At 40.0% G+C, this 21,734-nt stretch overlaps 1 protein-coding gene across 2 annotated transcripts in view; it reads right to left on the reverse strand.

Moving 5' to 3' along the window:
* The window catches only part of LOC131243406 (probable serine protease EDA2), an 88,730-nt gene that overhangs the window by 26,376 nt on the left and 40,620 nt on the right, over window positions 1-21,734 (reverse strand). For both annotated transcript variants that reach the window (XM_058242753.1, XM_058242754.1), the window contains exons 6-7: window positions 345-398; window positions 184-255 (exon numbers count right to left, since the gene is read on the reverse strand). In XM_058242753.1, the coding sequence (XP_058098736.1) occupies window positions 184-255; window positions 345-398 (126 nt within the window). The remainder of the gene's footprint in view (window positions 1-183; window positions 256-344; window positions 399-21,734) is intronic.

Raw genomic sequence — 21,734 nt, forward strand, 5'->3', positions numbered from 1 at the left:
ATCACCACCACCAAGTAGGTAGCTAGTGAAATAACCAAAAAGTATTCATTCAGTTGTCTACTAGACTAGAAATTGTAGAATAAATTTGAATTATAACTAGGAAGAGAGAAGCACATTCACGCAAAGAAGACTTCAAGAACATGCTTGCAGTGGATGATTAATGATAGCCAAAAAAGAACCTACCACTAAATTGTTTCCTGCTTTCTTTGCATCAACAACTGGGGAACATAGTTTATCTGGATTCCCATACTGAATCTGCAAGCTTGGAAAACAGAATGAGTACTTAGAAGAACAAATATTGAAACAATGCAATTTAAATGACTTCTTTGAGAAATTATCTGTACCGCAGTTGCTGCAGCATCTGCCAGTAAGTATAAAAAATCAGCATCATTTTTAAGCTGCAAACACAGACCACAGTTTTATGCTCCATTACTCAGACAAGTACATAATAAGGAACAATAATATCAAATTCACTAAAATATCTATAGAGTGTAGAGGAAGAAATAAATAATTGACAATAAGAAAATGCAGAAACCTCAGGTATCAGTATGCAGCGGATGTGTTTGTCAAGAGCAAATAAATAGGCATTGAAAAACATGCTTGGGTGCTATGTTACAGGTGTTCTAGAAAACGAGTAAACATCTGTATTCGACACTTTCATTTAGATGGCACCTATGACATGACCATTCCTACCAAGTTCATACCTCAAACAATTGGAACCCGCAGTTGCTTTGAGAAATAAGTGAGAGAGAGAGAGAGAGAGAGAGAGAGAGAGAGATGAAATGGATACACAACAGGCTGAACTGAGTCATGTTTTTCCATAGATCTAGTGGCAACTGCTGTAGAATAATTACCAACAAAGAAACAAAGATTATAGGAAAGTTCCCAAGGATCCACTAGCTGTAATGCTAATTATCGAACACCAACTCTTCTACCATAGGCAACATATGCCCCAAGGGAAGCAACACAAGCTATATCGCAAGAAAAACCCCACAGCTGATTTTTTATTCAAGAAAAATTTTGTAGGAGATTGTGTCCATGTGGCTATGCACAAAGTTACATAATTCAACTAATGAAACATGCATATTTGGTGCATGGAAGACCACAAACAAAGTTAAATAGGGATCTAACAAAATATGAATTCAAGGCCATAAACAATCCTGTAATGCACACCTAACAAAATATGAATCAATAGGGATCTATGGAAGGTAGAACTCTCATCTAGCATAGGTAATAATCGACAATCACGGGATGTACTTGCTTTAATAAAAGTTGGTAGGTTTGGGCTGATTTGGAAAGTAGGGAATTGGGGAAATAGGTTTAGGTTTTCAGATTTGGGGAAATAAGGTTTGGGGATTTGGGGGTTTTGGATTTGGGATTTAGGGCTAGGGATTTCAGGATTTAGGGTTAGAGATTTGGGGATTTAGGATTAGGGTTTCAAAAGGGGAAACAAAAGGCGAAAGGGAATGGGAAGGCTGACCATACAGACAGTCATCCAAGTGTGTCCCTACGATCATACGGACAGTGGGATATGGCCCGATATGGCCGTACGGCTGTATGGTCAGAGAGAGGGTGTAAACGGGGTGTTTTGGGATGGGTTAGGTCGCGGGTGTATGGTTTGGAAGAAGGAAAAACAAAGATGGAAATGGGGATAGTCTATTGTTGGTGAAAGAAGAAGAGAGAACTCGAAACAATTAGAAAGGGAGAGAGAGAGAGAGAGAGAGAGAGAGAGAGACATTTGATGGAAGAGAACGAGGGGAAGATGGTTTGGATTCACTCGTTGGCTTCACACCAAATCAATCCATCCATTCACAGGATGTTTTTACTTCATCACAAAGCAAGAACAAGAGAAAAAATTTATTTCATATGCTCATAATGAGGCTAGGGTTGGATGTCCGGGCCTTATATAGTCTCGGAAAAGTTTTTCTACAAATAGACGATCTCAGGAAAGATTTTTTTACAAAAAAAAAAAAAAAACAAAAAAAAAATCCTAATATTTAAAATATGTCCAAAACATTCGTATCTTAACTGAACATAAAATAAACTTCAAAATAAATGACAAAAACTAATCTAAATCTTAAATCTAAACTATCCGTGACCAATGGGTGGTCCATAATTATGATGGTCCAATGATCACAATGCTCCAATGATCCAACGATTAAGATCCAACGGTCCAAATGATGTGAAAACTCGAACCAATGGTCTAGATGTGTCCATCAAGCTCCTATATGCAGCCCACATGCATCTTCCCAGTGTGGGGTCTTCAAAGATACACCAAATATGCAAGTGGGATCTTCCACACACCTACGATCCGGAGCCGGGCCCCACGTAATGATCATCTAGCCATAGAGAAAGCAGGGCATGGGCCACAGCTCGTCTCCTCCTGATATACTCGATATGGTGCTCGGATGTCCTCATCAGCAGTATATATGGGTGTGCGCATGTACTGTTTCGAGTGCTCCTGGGGGCCACCATGTTAAATGGAGTTTGGGCTATTATTAATAAAATGCTTAAGGAGAGAGAGTCAATTAACTCTCTCTAATCCTTTCATCTTCCACACCCTTCTCTTCTCCTTCTCTGCCATGCATTTTAACATGATAGCAGAGCAAGAAGGAGGATAGATCTTCCTTTCTTTTCTCCTTCCTCTCCTTCTTCCTGCTTTCTTCATTTTTCTTCCTTTCGTTTTCTTTTGGTTTCTTTTATTGAACTGACAGCCCAGTTGATCTTTCAATTATCACTAGCATCTTGGTCTAACCATGAGTAGACCAACCAGTGCCACCAGCGACCACCTATGGTTTAGCCAGAACCACCAATGATCATCAGCAACACAGCTAGGCCACGAACGACTTCTGATAATCCGGTTGAACCATCAGCAGCCATGAGCAGTCCAACCAAGACCACCAGCAGCCACCAACAGCCCAGCCAGAAGTATCAGCACTCATCAGCAGTCCAGTCAGACCACTAACAACTACCAACAGTCCAACTAGACTTCCAACAAACCTCTAATAGTACGGTCATTCCACGAGTGGAACCTATTGGGTCTCCCGTGATTCCTCATATCTGGGTAGTATGTTGTAGATGCCAATGACTTGAATTGTTCTTGAGACGTTTATTTCTTAAGAAAATTAGATTTTGGTATCAATAGTTGATTTGTTTTCTTTTAACTACGGGAGATGGCGTAGTATTTGGTGATCAAAAGACCCTTGTAATGATGGAGTCAAGTCAACAAGACCACCATCTTGGGTTGATGATCACCACCGTTAAACTTTATAGGAATTACCAGGAGTTCTCTCAGTCAACCAAACTGTTTATTGGAAACAAAAGGAAGTTTGAGTATATCACAGGCAATAAGGAGCCAATTGCAGATGACCCATCCAACAACGACTAGGAAAGTGGGAATCTAATGTTAATGTACTAGCTTCTTCACTCCATACAGCCTAGCATTGCTTGTGCTTTGTTGTTCTTGAAAATAGCAGAAGAGATGGATTAAGGTCGCAAAGACATTCTCGGTGTTATGATTTGACACAGGATTATCAGTTGCATGGCAAGATAACATATATGAAGCAAGGAGAGTCGTTCATATAGGATTATTTCGTAGCACTGCCAGAACTGGGAAGAGTTAAATCACTTCCCGTCTGCAGCTTCCATTCTTGAAGAAGTCAAGAAGCAAATTGAAGAAAGAAGAATTTTCAAATTCCTTGCTGGATGTCATTCTAACTTTGAGTGACAATGTGTACGAGTCCTTGGCAGAGAGGCCTTGCCATCTCTGGGATCAGGGTATACAACTATATCTAGGGGAGGCTAATTCGTGAGTAATCTCTAGTGGGCAAAGCACTATAGCTCCAGGGAAATAACTTTTGATGTCTGGTCCAGAACCTCTTGAGCAGAATTTGCAGGATTGGGACAGTCTCATCCTCCCCCTCTGTCCATGAATAATGACAAACTTCATTATACTCATTGTGGAAAATGAATGTTCGTGAACAATGTGGGACTTGCATCCTCCTTTGTGTCCAAAATAAAGAGTAAGAGAGAACAAATGACATGCCATCCTCAAGTAGTGTTGCGTAAGATCCTAAAGATCAGACTATTGGTGATTTTTGTCAACAATTATCTTATCATAGAGTTTCCTGACTGTCACAGCCACATGATCAAACTAACACGGACCACAGTCATTCCAATTCAAACTGTCATGGCTCGAGGTGGAAGGATTTCCCTTGTTAGTGAAAGAGTGGTGGCTATCTTTCTCATATGAATGTTTCACCCGTTTTGTTCTTTTCCAGAAAATGAAGCTTCTAAAAGGAAAGATTAATGAATGGAAGAAAGAGGTCTTAGGAGGCCAGGAAGCCAAGTTGGACACTCTATTTCGAGACATACAAGAATAAGATATTAAGGAAGAAGCAGATGATTTATTGGAGGAAGAAATTGCTAGGTGGGAAGACTATTTGGCTAAATACAGTGCTAGATTGAGGGAAGAAGAAATCAAATGGAAGCAGCAATTCAATGTGCCGTGGCTAAAAGAAGGGGATAAAAACACAATATTTTTCCATGCAATAGCTAGTGCCCAAGCTAGAGAAAACAAGATCCAAAGCATAGTAGTGGATGGGGAAAGAGTGGAGGATATGGTAAAAGTTTGTGATGTATTGTGAATTTTTATATCAATCTTCTCTCCAAGGAAGGGTGGAAGAGGCTGCCGCTAGATAATTTACAACTTGATAAAATCTCAAAAGAAGAGGCAGATGCACTGGAAAAGCTGGTGTTGGAAGAAGTTACTCGAGGAGTTAGCCAACGATAAGGCTCCCAAGCCAGATGGATTCCTAATTGCTTTTTTTTTGTTTCAAAAGTTTTGGGAAATAGAAAAAGATGTTTTGATGAAGTACATGAAGGAATTTTTTGAAAGGGGCCATTTAGCAAAAAAGTTGGGTGCTACCTTCATTGCACTAATCCTTAAAAAATAAATAAATAAATAAATAAAAAGGATTTTTTTTTTTTAAGGAGAGAGAGGAAGGTTTAAAGGATTTCAGACCTATTAGTCTTCTCAGGGGTCCGTGTAAAGTATTAGCAAAGATTTTAGCTTCAAGATTTCAGGTAATGTTGGCAAAAGTGATCTCCAAATCTCAAGAGGCATTTGTGGAAAGGGAGGCAGATAGTGGACAATGCACAAATTGCACATGAATGCATAGATATTCAAGATACGGAAGGAAAAGAAGAGTGTGATTTGCAAGCTATGTATTGAGCAAGCATATGACCATGTGGACTTGGAATTTTTGAATTACATGTTGAGTCGGATATGGTGTGATCGGAAATGGAGCTGGAATAGAAGTTGTGTGCAATCACCAAAATTCTCGGTGTTGCTTAACAGATCTCCAAAAGTTCTCTTGTTGGCATCCAGAGGATTGCGACAAGGGGATCTGCTTTTCCCCTATTTGTTCATGGTTGTGGTAGAGGCTTTAGGCAAATGATAAAAAAGAGGGGTATCACTGGGTTTAATAGAAGTTTGATAGGTCAGATTTCCAAGTATCTCATCCACAGTATACGAACAACACAATGCTCCATTGTAATGCAAAAAAAACAAAAGAGGGACAATTTAAGGAAAATTATCAATTGCTTTGTAGTAGTATCTAATCTTAAGGTGAATATAAGTATGCTTGATCTTATGTGGGATGTGGAATTTTTGTGATTGTTTCTAAATTAGTATGATCTAAAGCCTGAAATCTTGCATATCATATTTAACTTTCATGTCCTGCATCAAATTTGATATCAAAGCAGGGGGTCTCATGTTCGAGACTCCTCACCAGGGGTGATTAATGCGCATTTCACACCGGGCTTGAGTGGGATAGCCCGTGGGATGCGGGGACACACTCGGGGTGGGCGGCCCGTGTGATTTGGGGCCCACGAGCCCACGAGGGGGGTTCGGCCGACATCCTAACCCATGACATGTAGGGCCTGGGCTATGAGATAAAGGGATTAATTCGCCATGCTCTAACAGTTCGAGCTTTTAGAGCAAGTGGTTAATTGTCCTGCATCAATAAGCAAAAGTGACTAGGAATTTATCTCACCAATGAGGAAAGGAACAAGTTTGCAAGTATCTTTAAATATAAAGCGGCATCTTTCCCTACTTCATACCTAGGCTTGTCATTAAGCATTAGAAAACCAATTTAATGAGGACATCCGCGAGTCACCCGTTCGAGTGTACACGAGGAGGGCACCAATATCTCTTTGGCTAGACGACCCGTACATGGGGCCCACTGGGCCCGGATCATCATGAGCTATATTCCAAGGAGTATTAGGCCGTTGATCTTCATCGACACATTATTTCGGTTGTTGGATTGCAATCAGGACCACGTTAGGGTCCCCACTTGAGCACATATGTGGAAACAAGTGTGGACTTAAAGAACACATGCAGAACCCCACATGGTTAACATGTGAGCCCCCTTAGGTTTTTTTTTTTTTTTTTTTTTTTTTTTAAGATTGAAATATATATATATATAAAGAAAACAGAGAACAACAAAACAGCCAAACATAGAGGCTGCAAAAGGGCTTAGAAAAGAAAATGAAGAAGAAACCTAGAAAAGCTCTATACAACTCAAGACTGAGAACCAAAAACAAACAGGGAAACCACAAAACTAGAAGCTAATGCCAGGATTGATGAAATAGAAGATTTGACTATGAGATTTAGACAAAGTGGACCAAGATATCAGATCGCAGAAGATATGTGAAGCTATTGTTACACCCATAAAGTATAGAGACATGCAAAACAATAATAATAATAATAATAATAATAATAATAATAATAATAAAATCATTTGACCTAAATTGAGCAAATCGGGCTTGGGCCCACCATGCTATGCATGCTGAGATTGGGCCAAGCCTAGGCCTTGGGCCTTATAGTGTGAAGCCAAGCTGCAGCCCGTTGCCACCCATAATTTTGCCATCTTCTTTCACTTCATTCAATCAATTGTAATTTTCTCAAATTTGGATTTCTTCTTCAATTTTCAATTCTAATAGTCTTTGGGGTCTTCTTTTTTTTATGACAACATGCTATCCCTGCCCCTTTTTAAGGTGAGACTAATCCCTGCGGATGCATGCAATCACTCGCAAACCACGTCCTTGGGCTCATATTGGAGAATCTGATTGGCAGAATCTAGAGTTTAGAGCAAACCAGTGATCCGATCGCAATGAGTGGGCACAAAAGCAATTTTGCTCTTAAGGATTGAAGATTACCTCTTCCTGTTCCTCTTCTACTTTCTTCCTCTTTTCTTTTCGTTTCTTTTTCATCCCAAAAATCCTAGCCATCACCTTTCTCCAACCCCAAAAAAGGGGAAAAACTAACCCGTCTGTTCCATCTCTACTCAAGAAATATATTCAATGCCAATTATCCAAGCACAAGAATGGAGAAGGGCCTGCGAATGAATAAAGGATTTTATAAGCATCCTATTCGATAGCACAAATATTTCAGTCCCTATTTTGCTTCATTATTGAAAGACCATCTTTGTGCTCTATCTTTTTCTCGTTGACTGTGATTTCATGTTCATTAATTGAACTAATTATTATCACCTTCTGATGTAGCACTTGTGAAGATATGGATTTGGGATTGTGGTCCCACATGCATCTAGCTCGGTGGACACTATTTTGGTGCCAACAAGGAAGTCTAAAAGTCAAGTAGCTTTTTTTACTTGAATGCGCATGTAAAAATTTTGTCAACGATTGCATGCAGTTGAAAACAGTGTTCGAACTATTGGTAGTGCGCTATGTATTGCATGCTTGGGATATAGATACGTATCGGTTATCGCACGAGATATATCGTTTGTATCGCATAATTTATCGTACTTTTTGGGAAACATGGGGAAACATGGGAAAAATGGTTGAATTTTTTTAATGAAACTTCAGGGATTGTTAAAAAAGACCTTAATACACACTTTTAAATAATAACATCTCAAAAAAAAGGTGCACATAATAAGTTTCCTTTGTATAGGGTCCTAAGTTATGCGATGTTTAACTCAACTAATGCAAATATATTTAAATTGAATGCATGACATTTATGAAAACACAACCAATTCATTAAAGAGCAAAAGAAGAATTAAAAATTGAGAAATATACATATCAATGATGTGAACTAGTTGTGGCCTAGACCCACATAGAGTTGCACGGTGGCTCGTAATCATCGTCTCCATCTTGACCGGGCTAGAAATATTATTGCTCCTCCACAAATCGACAATATTGTGCCCATAGGAACTAAAGAATGAGGCAGATCCAAAGTTCAAGTGGACCCATTATGATGTGGCCACGACCCTAGCGCGGATTGCCTACTGATAGCGAGGTGGCTACTAACACTGCTCTGTGGGCCCCATCATGATGTATGTGTCCCATCCGGGCCATCCATCCATTTTTTTCAGACTATTTTATGGTATGAGATAAAAAATGAGATAGATCCAAATCTCTTATGACCCACACTGTCCATACGTATTGAAAGCTCATTTTAGGGAATGATTAAAAAAATGAAGCAGATCCAAATCTCAATGGACCATAATATAGGAAACAGTGGTAATCAATCGATCAATCTGATATTTGTGTGGTCTCTTCATCCATATCTTTGCGACCTTATCAACTGTTCGATGGCAAATAAACATTTTAGTATGGCCCACATAAGATTTGGATATGCTTCATTTTTTGGATCATATCCTGAAATGATCTTTCAAAATTGTTGGACGCTGTAGATTTAAGACAAATACGTCACCCTAAGTCCCATAATCAAGGTCCCACCCACCTAGGTGGATCCTAGTATCACCTGGATTTCGGGCAAAAGCCTTGGCAGAAGTTCGTGTGTTGGAAACCTAGGTGGGCTCACCATGATGTTTGTGAGAAATCCACTCCGTCCATACGTTTTATGAGCTCATTTTAGGACATTAAACCAAAAATGAGCCAAATTCAACACTCAAGTGGGCTGAAAAATGGAGGATTGAATGTCCAAAGTTGAAATATTCGTGGGCCACGAAAGCTTTGAATCTGGTTAGTATTTGTGTTTTCAGTTCATCCCTGTAGGAATGATATTATAAACGGTATGGATGGCATGTAAACATCACTGTCAACCCCAAGGAGGTTTCAACGGTAGAAATTTCCCCACCCACCTTTTCCTTTAGTATGGCCCACTTGAGTCTTGGATCCCGTTCACTTTTTGTTTAAAGTCACAGAATGAGCTCACAAAATGGATGGACGGAGTGGGTTTCTCACAAACATCACAGTGGACCCCACCTAGGTTTCTTGTTAAAGGCTTTGACAGGAAATCCGCGTGGGAGTCTCACCTAATCCCTCCCCGTGCGGACGGAAGCAGATTGGCTGGTGTGTTGACATCACCAAGTTATGTGGGTCCCATTATGAGGTATGTGTTATATCCAAACCGTCCGTCCATATGGCGAGGGAATCGTATGGCTTGAGCTGAAAAATAAGGTAGATCCAATTATCAAGTGGACCACACTACAAAACGTAATAGGGGATTTAACGTCTACCATTGAAACCATTTTGGGGTCACAAAAGTTTTGGATCAATATGATATTGGTTTTTCCACTTCATCCAGATATGTGTGAACTTATGAATAGATTGGATGGAAAATAAACATTATGGCGGGCCCTACAAACGTTTTAATGGTAAGAATCATTGTCCCCACTGCTATTTATGGTGTGGTCCACTTGAGCTTTGGATATGACTCATTTTTTGAGTTCATGATCTAAAATGATCTCACCAAATAGATGAACAGGGTTGATATAATAAATACATTATTGTGTGGCCCATGTAACATTGATCTCCTTTGAACCATTGGTACAACTTGGAATGTCAGCGCTCGTCTTTGCACCACACGTAACCACACATCGAGTAAAATCTGTGGGTCCACCATAATTTATATATTTTATCCACTCCTTTCATCCATTTTATCAAATAATTTTAGGGCTTGAGCCCAAATTTGAAGTATATCCTAATCTCAAATGGACCACACCACGGAAAACAGTATGAATTTGAATGTATACCATTGAAAAATTCTTGAGGGCCACAGAAGTTTTGGATCAAGATTATATTTATGTTTTACAATCATCAATGTTTTTTTGATCTTATGAACAGCTTAGATGACAAATAAACACCACTGTGGGGCCTAGCAAGGTTTCAACGGTGGAAATCATTATTCCCATTGTTTCCCAGGGTATGGTCCAGTTAAGCTTTGGATATGCTTCAATTTTGGGCTCAACGCATTAAATGAGATCGAAAAAAGATTAGACGGTGTGGATAAACCACATACATTCGCAGTGGCCCCACTGAGTTTTCTCAGTACAATAAGAGCGTACCGGACTCAATACGAAATCCGATTTCAACATAGGGCAGAAGCCATTTTCGAAGAAAGGGAGGGTTCTGAACCTTCCAGAACTCTAAAATCCCCAAATCCTTCTCAATCAAACCCAACTATCAAAATTTTTTACAGATTTTTCGCCGGAATCTCTGTTGATGGATCTCCAATTACGTAATCTTCATTTCCAAGTACCGAAATCCCCTTTTTCCTCTTTTTTTTTAAAAAAAAAAAAAATCTTAATAATATCGAAGAAAATCCTGCGATATCATATGATGTATCGTGCGATACAAATATTTTTTTTCTTTTTTTAAAAAACTTCTTGCTGGTTTTGTGTGGGTTTCATGTCACTGGCCAGCGATACCGATAATATCGGCCGATAGTATCGATATTGCGAACACTGGTTGAAAATTGTTTGTTTCTTGGAATTTCCGTATCTCTTAGAATGTAGCAATTTGGAGTTTGTGAGGATCATAGTCTAATGTATTTAATAGTGTAGTCAAAAGCTTATTAAAAGTAAATAATCATGGTTAGAAGCAGTGTTTGCAATATTGATACTATCGGCCGATATTATCGTTATCGCTTGCCAACAATACAAAACCCACAAGATATCCACCGGAAGTTCAAAAAATACCGCAAATTCAGATATCGCGCGTTATATTGGCTGACATCGTGCAATATATCGCAGATTTCACACAATATCTACAATATCCTCACGCTGCATTCACGGATGTTGATTGCTGGCCCATTTTTTTTCAAATTTGACAGAGTCACAGGTTGATTGCAGAGGACTCATGAGTCCACTGTAGCCAAAAACCCATAAAGACGATACAAGGGGTTGCATGTTTACCAGAAAATTAAAAAAAAAACAGGAGGAAAAATAGGAGAGTACCTGTGGCCGTAGCGAACATTATTCTTTATTTTCTTCGAACGAGAAGATATGGGGATATCTCGGAGATTCTGATGAGAAATCGGGACGGATTGATTGTGATTGAGGAACCCGCTTCCTTCCGAAACCCTGGCTTCCGGAACCCCCACAGCCCTCTTCCTCTCGCTTCCGGAACCCCCACATCCCTCTTCCTCTCGCTTCCGGAACCCTCACGGCCCTCTCCCTTTTCAAAAGGGGTTGGCGTTTGCAATGGAGGGACGCGGATTAGCTATCGAGTAATCAGATTGCGTACTGAGTTACTCAATTCGTACTGAGTAAACTCTGTTGGCCCCACATTGAATGCATGTTGTTTATCCACACCGTCCATCCATTTTTAAAGATCATTTTAGTGGTTGATCCCAAAATTGAAGCATATCCAAACCTCAAGTGGACCATACCACAGGAAAGAGTGGAAGTATTTGTTGCGCAGCACACCAACAACACTAGTGAACCGAGATCCAATCTCCGGTCTCACCCACAAACGATAGATAGAAAGAAATATAATCTAGAAGTAGAATCAAAACATTCCAAACAAACCACAAGACAAGATATACGTGGAAAAACCCCAACAAGGGTAAAAAAAACCACGGTGCAAAACTTCCACTGTGAAGAAGAACGAAGATTACAAGCAATATACTAACCTTTTCCCTTTAGATGTATAGAGAAAACATTTGCCCACACTTTAGAATACTTCCCATAACCCCAAAAAAGCCCTAGGGACCCATATTTATAGTTTAGGTAACTTCCCTTTCGCATCCTTGCGAAACCGACTCAAATTTCCGCAGTTCATATTAAATCCGCAAAATGAATCTGCGTAACCTCGACTGGTCGAGCAGGCTGCTCGACTGGTCGAGCGGACCCTCAACCAATCAAGCATAGGCCTCGACCGGTCGAGAACCTCGGAACCAAAAAACTAATGCTCGCTGGACTTTGAGTCGAGCCAGTCCTCGACTGGTCGAGCGGCCTTGTCCAGATATGGCTCCACAACTCAACAATCACCCACTTGGAGACACATCACCATAAACCTTCATCTTCTACATCCGGAGTGCACCACCTTCCCGTCTTCAAGCCTAAAGACCAATCAAAGCTAAACAGAGCTTCAACTTCTCCCGTGTGACTACCTTGGTCAGCATATCCATAGGATTCTCACTTATATGAATCTTCTCCAGAGCAATCGATCCATCTTCCAATAACGAACATATGAAGTGATATCTGATGTCAATATGCTTGGTCCTTGAATGAAAGGCTGAATTCTTAGCCAAGTGTATTGCACTCTAACTGTCACTGTACAGCTTGCAATCTGCTTGCTTCTTACCCAACTCTTCTATGAAACCTTGCATCCACACCATCTCCTTGCACGCTTCTATAGCTGCAACATATTCTGCTTCCGTTGTACTGATAGATACTATCGTCTGTAACTGAGAGACCCAACTGACTGCAGCACTACCCAAAGTAAAAAAAACATAACCTGTAGTGCTTCTTATGCTGTCGATATCACTTACCAAATCTGAATCTACGTAGCATTGTAGCTTGATTTCCGATCCGCCACAACACAGCCCTACATCCACAGTACCTACCAGGTATCTGAGGATCCACTTCACAGCTTCTCAATGTTCTTTCCCGGGGTTGTTCATGAACCTGCTAACAGCTCCTACTGCTTGAGCAATGTCTGGCCTCGTGATCACCATAGTATACATGAGACTCCCAATAGCTGACGGGTATGAGACTTTAGCCATGTAGTCCCGTTCCTCATGCATCTTTGCACCTTGCTCTTTAGAAAGCTTGAAGTGGTTGGCTAATGGAGTGTTAACCGACTTAGCACCTCCCATACTGAATCAATCAAGTACCTTGGCTATGTACTCTGCCTGTAACAAAACTAGTTTCCTGTTTTCCCTGTCACACTTTATTCTCATGCCTAGGATTTGTTTTACAGCTCCTAAATCCTTCATGGCAAATTCTCTAGACAGTTGTCTTTTGAGATTTGAGATGTCCTTCATGCTTGATCCAGCCACAAGCATATCATCAACGTACAGAAGAAGGATGATGTACGACGTATCAAACTTCTTCAAATAGCAACAGTGGTCTGCATGACATCTCCTATAACCGTTTCCCGACATGAAACTATCAAACTTCTTGTACTAAGACCTCGAGGCCTGCTTCAGGCCATATATACTCTTCTTCAGTCTACACACCTTGTTCTCCTTTCCTGGTGCCACGTATCTTGTTAGCTGATGCATATATCTCTTCTTCAAGGTCCCCATGAAGAAAGGCTATCTTAACATCTACCTGCTCTAGATGTAAGTCCTTTGTAGCCACTATACTCAAAACCATGTGAATCATATACATTTTCACTACCGGTGAAAATATTTCAGTGAAATCGATACCTGCCTTTTGTTGAAACCCTTTCATAACCAATGTAGTCTTGTACCGTTTCGAACCATCGTGCTCCTCCTTCAATCTGTAAACCCACTTGTTATGAAGAGCTTTCTTACCCTTAGGTAGAGTGACTAGCTCCCATGTACGATTAGACTCAAGAGAGTCCATCTCGTCATCCATGGCCTGCTCCCACTTAACCCGTGTATCTGACTGTAATGCCTCTTCAAAACACTTTGGTTCACGATTATCTGTCAGCAGTAGATAATGTAAGGAGGGTGAGTATAGGACCGTGGGTCTCCTCTCCCGAGTAGACCTCACAACCGATGTCTATGGCTCTGCCTCATAATGCTCTTGTGCATGATCATCATGTGGCGTTGTAACACCCATGTCCGGTAACTCTTCCAACTCTACGAATTCTTTCTCCTCGGCCTTGTTTTGCAGCACATTGTCCTTATGCATCACTTTTTCATTGAAGATTACATCTTTGCTTCTGATGATTTTCTTGTTTTTTATATCGCAAAACCTGTAGCCAAAATCATGATGCCCGTAGCCTATAAACGTGCACCTCCTGGACTTTGCATCCAGCTTGTTTCTGTGCTCTGTATCAATGTGAACATATGAAGTGCAACCGAACACTCTAAGATATACAAGGTTCACTTCTTTCCCAGTCTACATTTCTTCTGGTAGCCTACCATCCAATCGTGCTGAGGGGCTTCTATTAATGAGATATGTGGCAGTATTCACAGCATCTGCCCGAAACGCCTTGAGCAACCCTACATGTAACATCATGCTCCTGACGCACTCAAGGATGGTCCTGTTAATGCGCTCAACCACACCATTCTGCTGTGGTGTCCCTGGAATCATTTTCTGACGTTTGATTCCATTTGCTACACAATACTCATCAAACCTCTTATCCGAGTATTCTCCCCCATTACCTAATCTGAGACATTTTACTGTTTTACCAGTCTCGTTTTCTACCATAACTTTCCACTTCTGAAATACATCAAATATATCAGATTTATGCTTTAAGAAATAGATCCACAGTTTTCTACTAGCATCATCAATAAAAGAAACAAAATAACATGAGCCACCAAGAGATGATATCTGTGCCGGTCCCCACACGTTAATGTGTACAAGCTCCAACAGATGTGTCTTTAGAGTGCGTCCTATTTTCTTGAAACTTACCCTCCTCTGCTTGTCATACACGCAATCCTCGCAGAATTCCAAGTCAATAGACTTCAGCCCTAGTAGCTTCCTTTTTGACAATAGCACTTTCATCCCCTTCTCACTCATATGTCACATCCTGTGATGCCATAACTGCCCATTCACTCCAATGGATGCGACTGCGAGTGAACTATACTATCCTGAAGTCGCGTACAAAGTACCTTCCTTCTTGCCTCGAGATATCACCAAGGCACCTTTTGTGATCTTCCAGGAATCATTGGTGAGGGTCGTCACATATCCGGTATCGGCCAACTATCCCACTGAAATCAAGTTTTGTTTCAAACTCGGTACATGTCTGACATCCCTTAATTTCAAAACCGTTCCATCTTTTTTATTTATATGAACGTCTCCCTTTCCAACAATACTGCACGGCTCATCATCACCCAAGTAGACTCTCCCGAAGTCACCTGATATATAATCAAGCAGAACTTCCTTACATGAAGTGGCGTTAAACGAAGCACCCGAGTCTATGACCTAAGACTCATTCCTCGCATCAAGAGACAAGATCAACGCCTCTGTGTCGCTCTCCTCAGATAGATTCACCGAATCCTTCCCGCCTTCAAAGCTTCCTTCTTGTTTCTTAAGCGCCCTGCAATCATATTTCATATGCCTTTTTTCCCCGCAATGCCAACACCCCAAGGTTTCCCGTATCGGTATCGGTTGGCGCAACAGTGTCCTCCAAAACCGATACGGATACGGGGGCGTAACGATGATACGGGAGCGTAACGGCCCGTACGGCGCAAAAAAAAATTTTTGCCAAAAAAATATGAAAAAATATGGATTAAATCCAGAATATTCTAAGCATTCCAAATATGCATTCATTTATAAATTGGAACATGTTTATGGTGGTGTAACGGTCCACTCTTTGGTGAGAAGTTGTATCGGACTGTCTGATGAATTTATGAACCAGATAACCTGAATTTGACTACAAAATTCATATATTTAATTTTCTAACTATCTACTATCAATGATAGATATATTAGAATGAATGTAAAATGAAAATATCTTACATTAGGTGTTTGCAATTATTTTTGAGGAATTTCTCGAACATACCTGTGGTCCTGTGCAGTGTGGTGCACGTGACTGTGATAGTGTAATTCCTGTCTATGACCTGTCATCCTCAAGTCAAGAATATTAAAAAAAATAATTAGTAGTGTCTGATATACTCCCCTGCAACTTGATTAAGGATTACTTGATTGGTTGTCAGGGGAGCTATTTTAAATACAAGTTCGGCAGTGTCAAGTGTGTGCATGGCTTCTTGCAATAATACTGTTGTGAGTTGTCTGCTGCAAATACTTACCTTAACACAAATATATACTCACAATCACAAGTCACCACCAAAATGAAAATCTGCTTTTTTGTGGTTGCTCGACCTCCACATCATCGTCATCGTCACCATCAGGCTGAGGCTGTCCAATAGGTGTAGGTGCTGCATATCCATAATATCCAGTGCCAGAAGGAAATACTAGATCAACGAAACTAGAGGATGACTGATCCTGACTAGGCAACGACTCTGACCCGGAGTAAGGATATCCACCAGTGCCCGTCGAATAGCCATACTGGTGCCCATACTCAGGCTGTTGAGAATCTTGAGATTGAGAGTGCGTCTGCTGTGATGAGTAACTTGGATTTCGATCTGGATATCTATAATCATATGGATATTGATTGGGAGGGCTACTCCAACATGAATGTGATGGAACAGGCTCAGTATAACCATCATAATTCAATTCACCATAAGAATATCCATCATAATAATCAAGACCATGAGCCTGCTGATGTTCCGAACCTCACGGACCCGGTGCACCACTAGATGTACCCACCTCCTGCTGGCTGTATCGTGACTCGGTACACTCATAAGTCCGACCTCGTATACCACCTCGTCGATGTTCATCGACATCGTGATCTGTAGACGGCTGTATAGGGCGCTGAGCAACACCAGAAGTGCCAGCACCAGGGGCAGGGGGGTCATCGTCATCATCCGACACGGTCACGCTACCACTGCTCGTACTCTCTTGTTGATCTTAAGCCGTATCCGTACGTGGCATAAGTGCTGCCCCTCTTACTGGGTCCAACACATCTGCACGACTCTCTTGTTGCGCTCTGCGTATTTCTGGGTCATCAATTTCCAATTCTTCACTATCCTCTTCAATTTGCTTTTCTCTTATTTCCAACCAAGGTAGAAGTGGGTCATCCTCATCATAAATATTGTCCAAGTTTATTGGACAGTAGTCTCCGTCAATAGCAACTGTAATGCTCCTATGACGTCGTCGCATTCTTAATTTTATATTGTAGTGCATGAAGACAAGTCTATCTAATGTTCTAGTCTGCAATCTATTCCTATTCTTTGAATGAATGAGCGCAAAACAACTCTAATTCCTTTCGCAGCTAGAGGAAGATGTTGTCTGGCTCAAAACTTTTACTGCAATTTTTCGGAGAGCCTTCGTACTCTCTCCGACATTAAAACACCATTCGGCCGGTTGCAATCTAGATACTGCATGCTGTGCAAGAGCATCTCCAAAGCTACCAAGGCGATTTCCAAATATATCTAATTCATTTAACGCCTTTATTTGCATATCTAAGTCAGGCTCTAATCTCTTTATCACATTTTTTAGCCCGACACGAACTTCATCATCTGCAACAAATGATTGGGCATATCTATACCTAGGATTTAGGTAGTAACCTGCTGCATGAAGATCGTGATGGAGTTGTTTTGTCCATCTCTTGTCGATCATCTTCCAATAAGTCTCCTAACTTCTACAATCACATTGAATTGCAAACTTTGCCTTATCCATGGCATCATCTAGGAAGCCCATGGTAAGTGCTTCATCGGATTCAACAAGACAGAGTACCCTCATTAGTGGCTCCATCACCTTTAGGATCGCCTTGACCTTCTTCCAATATTTGTTGTCTCGTATGGTGTTCGCAACTTCGACCGGTGTCCCTGATGTCTTCTTCTCATGTTTTGTGTTGAGCCATTCTCGGGAAGCAATCATCTCACTCAACTCTTCCCTATGCTGGAATAAACTCTCTAATGCTATAAAGTTTGTTGCGAATCTAGTCGCCGCAGGCCTCAACAACTCTCGTCCTTTTGTGAACTTTTTCATGATTGTAACTACTTGATTATGGTTGTAAATAAACGTCGTCACTTCCCTTGCCCTTTCGACCATTTCCTTAACATTCTTCTTCTTCCAAATATTTTCCAATATAAGATCAATACAATGGGCAGCACATGGTGACCAAAAAAGATGTTTTCTCTTATCCATCAACATATGTCCTGCAAGCTTATATGTTACTTCATTATCTGTCACAATCTGCACTATATTCTCCTCTCCAATCTCGTCCACAACTTTATCCATTAGTCCATTAATATAAGTAGAATTTTTTATTGCCTCTGAGGCATCAATTGACTTGTGGTATATAGTTCCTAAGTGACAGTATACCATGAAGTTGATCATGCTGCGTCTGGTTGGGCCAGTCCAACCATCACACATGATTGTGCATCCTCTGGCTTGCCATACAGGTTTAACGGTAGCCACGTATGCTTTCACATCCGCATACTCTGCATCTGTCCATTTTCCCCCTAATCTCCTTAGCCGTGGGAGCTTTTATTCCTTCACTTGCTTCTGCTGCTGCATCAATTACCACCTGCCAATATGGAGAATTGGCTGCTTTAGGAGGTATGTTGGCATGTATAAATAACTTTGCTGTTGCTCTACCTAATTTCTCAACGGAAGTTCTACTCCACATTTGTTTTATCTTCTTTTGTTTAGTTGATTCTTTCCTAAATAGGATTGGATCAATAGAGGGTCTCCTAGGCTCATTTACTTCTTCATCCAAACGTATAGAGGCATCACGTGAAGATGTCTGTCGTCGGCTCCCAAACATACATCGTAACCCACCAAACCTACCCCCCACCCCCACTTGCAGAAGCAATCATACTCCCAACTGCACTCCCACTACCCCCCTGTATCATGTATTGACCCACTCGCGCCAAACATGCGGCGATGTTCTTCCTCTTCACGAGCTAGACGCAAGCTCTCTCTCCTAGCTATAGTAAATTCTCGATCTGAATCTTCATCAGAATCAATAATATCTTCATCACGAATGCCCATATATTCAGAACCAAACACTTCCTGTCGAGCTGCATCCAAAATATCTTCTTCTTTTGTACAGCAGCACGTTTACCCTTCGACTCATCCAGACTAGCTTGCACTAAAAGCATTATCTCTTTCGGTACTCTACTACATGGCGCAACTTGACCCTTACGATGTGCCAAATGTTGTTTGAGACGGGTAATTCCACCAGTCACTAGTCTATCACAATACTTGCACTTCATTTGGTGCCTAGTACCACCAACCCTCTCACAATGTTGCCATCCAATATCATCACTTACTTATTGTTGGCCAGACCCAGACATTTCTTTAGGTTTAGGTAGACACTAGATAATTAGATACGAGTATGTGTATGACCTATGTTAATAAAGATGATTTTATATTCTAACTAAACCCTAAGAAGCTCCAAGGCAAAACCTGTCCAATATAAGCAAATAAAAACATAAAGTCAGTAATTCGAAAATAGAAAAAAATTATAAAATGACACCTCAAATCTGTAAAATACACATTAACATATTCTACTATAATTAACACATCACATGGCAGATTAAAACAGTAAAACAATCGTTAAAAAATTATTTTTTGAATTTTTTTAAAAAAAAAGGTCATAATTAATGCGTAAATAGAAAAAAATATTAAAAAATTATAAAATGGCACCCCAAATCTTTAAAATGTACATTAACATGTTCTACTATGATTAACACATCATATGGCATGATTAAAACAGCAAAACAACCATTAAAAATTAATTTTTCGAACTTAAAAAAATGGCCAAAATTCATGCGTAAATAGAAAAAAATATAAAAAATTTATAAAATGGCACCCAAAATCTGTAAAATGCACATTAACATATTCTACTATGATTAACACATCATATGGCATAATTAAAACAGCAATACAACCATTAAAAATTGATTTTTCGAATTTTAAAAAAAAATGGCCAAAAATCATGCGTAAATAGAAAAAAAAAAATTTAAATATAAAATGGCACCCCAAATCTGTAAAATGCACATTAATATGTTCTAGTATGATTAACACATCATATGGCATGATTAAAACAGCAAAACAATCAGTAAACATTGATTTTTTGAATTTAAAAAAAAAGGGGCAAAATTCATGCATAAATAGAAAAAAATATTTAAAAAATATAAAATGGTACCCCAAATCTGTAAAATGCACATTAACATGTTCTACTATGATTAACACATCATATGGCATGATTAAAACAGCAAAACAATCATTAAAAATTGATTTTTTGAATTTAAAAAAAAAAAGGGCAAAATTCATGCGTAAATAGAAAAAAATATTTATAAAATATAAAATGGCACCCCAAATCTGTAAAATGCACATTAATATGTTCTAATATGATCAACACATCATATGGCATGATTAAAACAACAAAACAACCATTAAAAATTGATTTTTCCAATTTTAAAAAAAGGGTCAAAATTCATGCGTAAATAGAAAAAAATATTTAAAAAATATTAAATGGCACCCCAAATCTGTAAAATGCATATTAACATGTTCTACTATGATTAACACATTATATGAGATGATTAAAACAGCAAAACATATTAAAAAAAGTATAAAGACCTATTTTTGACAAATTTCTGAAAATTGGCCCACCAAGCTTTGATTCAACAAAATCCGCAATATAATGTGTTTTTTCCTCAAATATCTAGCCAAGGTTGGTCGAAATTAGTAGTAGGAGTGAGAAACAGTTTGGAAGCAAGAAGTTTCAAAAAAACAGCAAAAACGGAGCTTAAAATGCAAAAAGAAAAAAATTACCGTTTTTTTACCGTTACGGGCCAGTAACGGCCGTTACGCCCATAACGGGCCCGTATTGGCCGATACGGGTACAAAAAATCGTAACGGCCGATACGGCCCCGAAACGGGTAACGGTCCCCACCGTTACCATTACGTATCGACTGATACGTAACCGATTTGGCATACCTTGCAACACCCGTCTGTCTTTCGATCCCTTGGACTTCTTCCTCAACTTAGAACGTCCGTGTTTATTGTCTCCTTTATTCAGCGATCTTCCTCTTCCTTCAATGTTTAGAGCATTCCCTGGGTCTCCTGAAACTCCTGATGTCTTTCTTCTAGATTCTTCGCTGAGAATTAGACCGGCTACATCATTGAATTTTAGTTTTGTCGAGCTTGAAGAATTGCTCACGACAATCACCAAACCATCCCAACCGTCTGGCAAACTGGACAAGATCAATAACGCCCTGACCTCATCCTCAAAAACAATGTCAACGGATTCCAACTGGCTCGTGACTGTATTGAACTCGTTTAGATGTCCAGCCACGCTCCCACCATCTGACATCGTCATGTTGAATAGCTATTTCATGAGATGAACCTTGTTGGACACTGAGGGTTTTTCATACATCGTAAGTAGGGCTTCCATTAATTCTTTTGTATTTTTCACCTTGGATATATTGAAGGCGACGCTCTTAGACAAAGAGAGTCGGATCATTCCTAAAGCCTTCCGATCCAATAAAAATCATTCATCAACTGTCATCTTTTCTGGTTTCTTCTCTTTTCCTCCTAGAGGAATATAGAGGTCCTTTTGATACAGATAATCCTCCATCTGCATCTTCCAGAAGGCAAAGTTTGAACCATCAAACTTCTCAATTCTATTCTTCCCTTCTTCCGTCATCGCTCCCACTTGAACTAAACCAATAGTTTTAATACCAGTTGTTGCGCAGCACGCCAACAACGCTCCAATCTCCGATCTCACCCACAAACGATAAATAGAAAG

Source organism: Magnolia sinica, chromosome 4, assembly GCF_029962835.1.
Source record: "Magnolia sinica isolate HGM2019 chromosome 4, MsV1, whole genome shotgun sequence".
In the NCBI taxonomy this organism is placed as follows: Eukaryota; Viridiplantae; Streptophyta; class Magnoliopsida; order Magnoliales; family Magnoliaceae; genus Magnolia; species Magnolia sinica.